The sequence below is a fragment of the Phaethon lepturus genome, unplaced genomic scaffold, assembly GCF_000687285.1.
Source record: "Phaethon lepturus isolate BGI_N335 unplaced genomic scaffold, ASM68728v1 scaffold40710, whole genome shotgun sequence".
Taxonomy (NCBI): Eukaryota; Metazoa; Chordata; class Aves; order Phaethontiformes; family Phaethontidae; genus Phaethon; species Phaethon lepturus.
In genome coordinates this window covers 1-6,349 of record NW_010513361.1, presented here as the reverse complement: position 1 = coordinate 6,349, position 6,349 = coordinate 1, and the positions used below count along the sequence as shown (strand labels likewise).

The following is a 6,349-nucleotide window of genomic DNA, read 5'->3' as shown; positions in this document are numbered from 1 at the left end:
CTGGGTGGCATCGGATTTCTTTAAATAGGCTCTTTTCTACAGCAGTTATCAAACCGCCACACTGCTGAGGAGGGAGGTCTGGTGCCTGCAGGGCCACAGAGGGTGCGGGGAAGGAAGTCTGCAGTCCAGTGTCTCCAAAAGCTTTATTGCTTGTTGGTTTGTGCTAACATCTACATGACTTCAGTGACTAACAACCACCTTCAGGGAATGCACATCTTAGGTAAGGACACCCCGACCTTTCTGTGGGGGCAGCGAGAAGGCACCGTTCAGTCTGCCCAGGCTTCGCTGGCAGCCACCGTGGCAGGGCCATGCACCCCGGGGTGCAGCAGGTGACGCAGAAGGGTTGCTGGTAGAAACCAAGGGAGAACTGCAGCCCTGGGCCACATGGTCCAGACCCTCTGGTGGCTTTTTTTCTAGGCAAGGTGGAAACCAGAGTTTGGGGAGTTGAGTCCAGGTCCCACACCTGGACAGCCTAGAGGAGATGGCCCTGCTGCCTTCTCCCCAACGATGGGCTGTCTGAGCCTCCTGGCATGTCATGGCTGCAGCCCTTTCCTGAAGAAAATGGGAGCATCTCTGCCTTATGTGTAGTCACCTCTAGGCTCTGTGCTCGTTCCCACTTGTCTCCATCCAGAGACGGCCGTATTGACTGTGTCTGCTCAGAGGGACATGCTGGTCCCCGCAGTTTCCCCGCTGGGCTTTGCCATCCTGCCGGGCTAGTTGGTGGGCTCTGTGGCCATGGTGTCCGCATCTGGAGACGGTGGCATGCCACTGTTCCCACCATTGCTCACGTTTTCCTTGCTGTTGTCCCTCGTGGGGTCGCTTCCTTTATCCTCCACTCTCTGCTTGAGTTTGAGGGAGGAATCTCTGTGGGAGAGGAGGGGTTGGTAGCCAGCGAAGCCTCCTCCGCTCACATTCGTACGCTTCTCTAGGGATGGACAGAAGAAGAGGTTTGTTTACCTGGGGTCCAAACTGACCTTTCAGCTAAAGAAAAGGGTTGTGGGATCTCTCTTTGCTGGAAGCGTTGGGTTATCTTATCTGAAAGATGGGGGTTCTTCCAGCCCCCAGATGCCCCCAAAGAGGGGAAGATGGGTGGGAGACTGGGCTTGTGCCCCAGCATGGCTGTGCTCAGGAGGGGCAGGGGAGGGTGTGATGGCCGGTCTCCTACCTCCTGGCCCGATGGGGTGCATCAGTCGGTTCATCTGGACGTTCCAGTGCTTGACGTTGGTGCTGGCCTGTCGCAGCTTCCGCTGGGCCGCCTGGGAGGGGATGGAGGAGAGGGGTGAGCTGGCTGCCCAACAGCCCTGGGACCACGGCCAGGAGTTTCCCTTCCCTGAGTAAGCCTGGATCCCTCTGGGATGGAGACCCAGCTCGCCCTCCTCTAGGTCTTCTGCTCCTCCTCCAGTCCTCCCCCCTCCACACACTCCCACTGTTGACGTTGCTCTGGACACCAGTGCTGTCCCCCCGGGGCAGGACACACTTGCCCCGTCGCAGCCACTGAATCATGCTGTGCCTTCGCATCGCACAGCTCAGAAAACCCCCGAGGCAATGCCAGCTTGGTCCCCAAAGCTGCTGGGTCCTCCCCAGCGTGGAGGTGACTCAGGGAGGGCTGGGCAGTCCCCCGGGGCTCATGGCGTGAAGGGATGTGGCACCGATGTGATGCTCACCATGACGTCCTGGTCCACCCGCTGCCTGTTCACCCTCACTTCTTCCAGCTGCTTCTGTGCCTCTTCCAGACACTTGTTCTTGTTCTCCATCTCCTGCTTGAGGACTTGCTTCTCCCGCTGAGTTTTGATGATATATTCCTCTTGCTCCTCCTTCAGCTTCATTAGCTGCTTCAGCTTCTCCTCTTCCTCAGCCAGTAGCCTGTCAAGGAAGAGCAAGAGGTGAGGAGGTCCTGCCACTACATCCACCAGCTTCCCCCATCCCTGCCAGCATACTGGGAAGTCACCAGCACACCCCAGTATGCTAGGGAGGCATTGCATTGCCCTGGGGAGCGTGTCCCCACACTCAGCTGCTGCCCTGGGAGTGGGACTGGTCGAGGAGGTGCAGGGATGCCCTGGTCCTACCTGGCCTGTGCGTATCTCACGGACTCCTCGTCCTGCCGTGCTTTCACCTCCTGTTGCAGGGCCTCCTGGAGACGCTCCTGCATGTCCTCCAGCTCCAGGATGCGCTTGCGCTGACGCTCTGCCTCTGCCTCCTTCAAGACCATCTCTGCCTGCATGGAGGCACGAGCCTGCGGCAGGGAGAGGAGGCCTCAGCACGGGTGGCTGGCAGAGCCGCCGCCACCCCCGCGGACCCCTTGCCCCCGCACCCCTGGGTGGATGGGGCCAGACATCTCCCACACCAGGGACAGCCCATGGAGACAGCTCCAGAGCCAGGCTGTCTCCCTGCTCAGGGAGACACCCCACGTTGTTTGGAGCCGGCGCAAGGTCAGGAATGGGCTCCCTGCGCGGGCCGGCGCTGGCACTCGCCTCTCACCTGCCCCCCAGCTTCATAGGCCCCAGGGTAGGTTGTCCTCACCTCCTGTTCCTCAGGTACCTCACGCACGGCAGTGCTGACCCCTCTGTCCCTTGTCCCCGGGTCCCTCACAGCCCCCGGGAGCCCGGGGGTGGCTGATGTGTGGTGATGGGTGGTAGGAAGAGGTGATGGGTGGCAGGAGCGTTGTTGCAAGAGGAGGACATGCTCCTGAAAGCTCCTCCAAACCCCCTGGGCTGCCACGGGCAAGGCAAGGGGAAGGAATCGGCCACCCCACGAGTGACGCAGCCCCATGGCAGGACACGCTGTGAAGATGCACCCACCTGCTCGGCCTCCCGCAGCTGGATCTCCAGAGTCCTCTGCATCTCCTCGTGCTGCTGCCTCCGCCGCTGCTCCTCCTCCTGCAGGAGTATCTCCGCCTGCCGCTGGGCCTCCTTGAGCAGCTCCAGCTCCTGCAGCTTCCGCTCCTTCTCCTCCTGGAGCTGCTTGAGCCGCTGCGTCTCCTCCTCCTTGGCCGCCTTGCGCTGCTCCCGTTGCTCCCGCTGCTCCCGTCGCTTCTGCTTCAGGTCTTTGTGCAGGGACTTCTTGCCCTCAGCCTGCAGCCGGATGGCCGTCTGGATGGCTGGGGAGGGAAGGGGATGGTCAGTGGGACGTGGTGGGGGGCAGAGGGAAGCTGGGGAGGGGGTGCAGGGTGGACACGGACCTAACGTCCACTCCTGGCGCTGCCGGGTGTCAGAGGCGCTCATCTCGTAGGTGCGGGAGGAGGTCTTCACGCAGAACATGCACCTCTTCCCATCCCGGTCGGGCAGCACCTGTGGGGAGACGTCACCCCCCCGTACTCCACCTTATCCCCACTTTCTTTGGCCATAGGACTGGCTCTCCCATGCTCATGGATGTGAAATTGTGTATCCGTGGGTCCCCCCTCCCACGGTCTGAAGGGGGTCTCTTGGGTCCCCAAGCTGAGCATGGCCCGGGCCGTACCTCCACACAGCAGTGCTTATCCAGCGCAATGCTCCCCTTCTTCTCCTTCCGTTCCTCACTCATGTAGTAGGAGAGGACACTGGGCTTCAGCATGAACCACCGCTCCGACCAGTTCCTCCTCAGCTGGCCCTTCTTCCAGAGGTAGCCCTGCACCCAAGAGACACGGGGATCAAAAATGGGCTGGGGGCAGGATGGGGTTTGTGCCCCAGGACATGTGGGCTCCTTGCCTGTTTGAGCACATCCTCGATGACCTCCTGGTACACCTCCTCCACGGCCATGCTGATGGCCTCCTGCTCGATGCCTCGCAGGAACCGTCCCGAGTTCACCATGTCCAGGAACTGCCAGACTGTCAGCCCCCCCTGCCCCTGCGGCTCCTGGGAGAGGTAGTCATCCAGCTCGCAGGAGTTCAGCTCCACGTTCATGGCTGTGCAGATCTTCTTCAGCAGGTACTCCACCTGCGGGGACGGGAAACTCAGCGACAGGGAGAGGTGAGAGCCATCCCCACCCCACCGACTCATTTTGGAGAGCCCAAGACCACATCTCTGTCCAGCCTGGAGATGCAGGACCCTTATCCCAGAGGTATCGCCCCTTGCGATGGTTGATGGTCATGGCCAAGCCAGCAGGCAGGGTCGGGGGTTGGCACTGGGTTAGAGCTTGACTACTGCTGGGAGGTTTTTCCTTTTAACCACAAGGCTGGGATATTTTTGGCTTGTCTGTCTGCACAGTGAGAAAACTCTGCAGAAGTCAAGAGCCCGAGGGAGAACAGACCAGCGCTGCTGTCCCATCCCCATAAGGCCGGCGTCTCAGACCGTGGCCTTGACCTCAGCACCGCTCTGGTTTCCAGCTGATGTTGTAAAAACGCTGGGGAGGAGCAGGGGAAGAGGTCCCTATGGAGGAGATGAACGTTATTTTGAAACTGTAAATAAATTGCTTTAAAAAGAACTAAAATTGTTGGAAACAACGAAGTTGGGAAGACTTATTTCAGCTCAACTTTTGCTCCCAGCTCTCCTCTACCCACGCTGTAGGGACCGAGGAGGGTGGGCGACTGCAGAGGTGAAACGCAGCAGAGTCCCTACGCCCAGCTGGATTTTTTTACATCATCTGGCTAGAAGAAGGACAAGAATTTAATGTAGGGGTTTTTTGTGGTGTGTTTTTTTTTTTTTTGTTCAAGATCAGCCCTGTAAGCAGAAAGATGATTCAGTTTGTCATGGTCTGGGGAACAGGAAACACCTCTCCCGGGGCGCAGGAAGTGCGGTCACCCTCCTACATCTGCGCAGCACTGCGCTTCTTGTCTTTTTTTTGCCCTTTTTTTTTTTGTTTTTGTTTGTTTGTTTGGCTTTTCTGCTGATCTCAGGGGGTTGATGGCGCAGAAGCAGACGGCAGCTGCTTACCCAGCTGAGGTCCTCCCGGCAAGGCCGCTCGTGGCTTCTGAGCTTGTCTCTCCTACCTACATCTGCCCACTTTCTCGTGGGGGTTTGATCTGTGTGTCCCCTGGAGAAGGGAGAACCACCCCCTCCAAATGCCGGGTGGAATTTGGAGATTTGGAGATTACTGCCAGCAGCTTTGTGGGGCAGCTGGGGCAACCTTCGTCTTAACTCTCCGCATGCCGGGCAGGGGGGGAGCGTGGGGCAGCCGCTGGCATGGAGAGGGACAACCGGGTCTGCTCGGCCGCTGCCTTGGTGGTGGCACGGGCTGAGAGCAGCACGAGGGACACGTCCCCATCCAGCCTGATGGCGATTTCACAGAATCACAGATCACAGAATCATTAAGGTTGGAAAAGATCTTTAAAATCATCAAGTCCAACCGTCACCCCAACACCCCCATGCCCACTAAACCATGTCCTGAAGTGCCACGTCCACACGTTTTTTGAACACTTCCAGTGATGGTGACTCCCCCACCTCCCTGGGCAGCCTGTGCCAATTCTTCAGCAAAGAAATTTTTCCTAATATCCAATCTAAACCTCCCCTGGCGCAACTTGAGGCCGTTTCCTCTCGTTCTATTTCACAGGGAGCAACTTCCCATTGCACCAGACTTGAAGGGTTTCTTGTCATCTTCTCTTTCTCCCCCATGAAAATCAGGAGGAGTCCTCCAACACCATGCTCAACTCAACCCCTGGGTGAGATGGACAGGCTTTAGGCAAGGGACCAGCCCCAGGAGGAGCTGAGCTGCGGATGCTCCCTGACTGGCCCTCTGAGAACTGGCACATTCATTTCACGGCAGGCAAAAGAGCTTGTTGGTGTAGGCTTGGACCGTGGAAGAGCACTTATGGACCAGCCCATGCCTCATCCTCCAAGACATCTATACTTGAGAGGCTTCCGCGTTTTGGGGGTGTCCTGCCAGCTGCTCCCAGGTCACCCCCCTCTCCGGTGGGCATAGCAGGGGGTGCCCAGGGCAGACAGCCCTCTCGTCCCACGCCTGGCCTGCTCGCTCTCACAGCCTGGAGCACCACATCTTGCAGGACATGGTGGGACATGCCAGGAAGTGCTAGCGGGATGCGTCCTCCCCGAACGGGGCTCTGCCAGCATGCAGCGGATGGGGGTGGCGGGGGGAGAGGCAGGTCCTACCTCATCTGGCACCATGACGAGAGGGTATTTGTCTTCAGACAGAAAGTTGAAGAGACACCAGAGCTTGAAGGCATCTTGGTGGGATACAACACTATTCCCGTTCCGGTCGGGCTTGTAATTCTTCTTTGCTGTCAGGGTCCAGCAGAGCTCATCAAAGTTTTCTTTGACAAAAGCACCTTCCTCCACCTGCGGGCAGGAGTCAGGGGGGTGAGCGTGGTGCTGCAGGGCTATGGAGGGGGTCTCTGGCGGGGAGGTGCTGGAGGGAAACCCCTCACACCCGAAACCTCCTGTCCCTGCCGGGGAGAAGCACAGGCTGACGGATATGTGGG

At 58.8% G+C, this 6,349-nt stretch overlaps 1 protein-coding gene across 1 annotated transcript; it reads right to left on the bottom strand.

The window, feature by feature from the left end:
* Positions 1–713: 713 nt before the first annotated feature.
* Positions 714–6,206, bottom strand: DEF6 (differentially expressed in FDCP 6 homolog (mouse); the record flags this gene model as incomplete). The annotated part of the gene is made up of 9 exons (XM_010289890.1): positions 714–925; positions 1,166–1,256; positions 1,665–1,863; positions 2,067–2,233; positions 2,799–3,097; positions 3,179–3,287; positions 3,457–3,603; positions 3,684–3,911; positions 6,021–6,206. Coding segments are annotated over 9 exons (1,638 nt in total), but the record flags the coding sequence as incomplete, so codon positions are not given.
* Between the last annotated feature and the right edge of the window lie 143 nt (positions 6,207–6,349).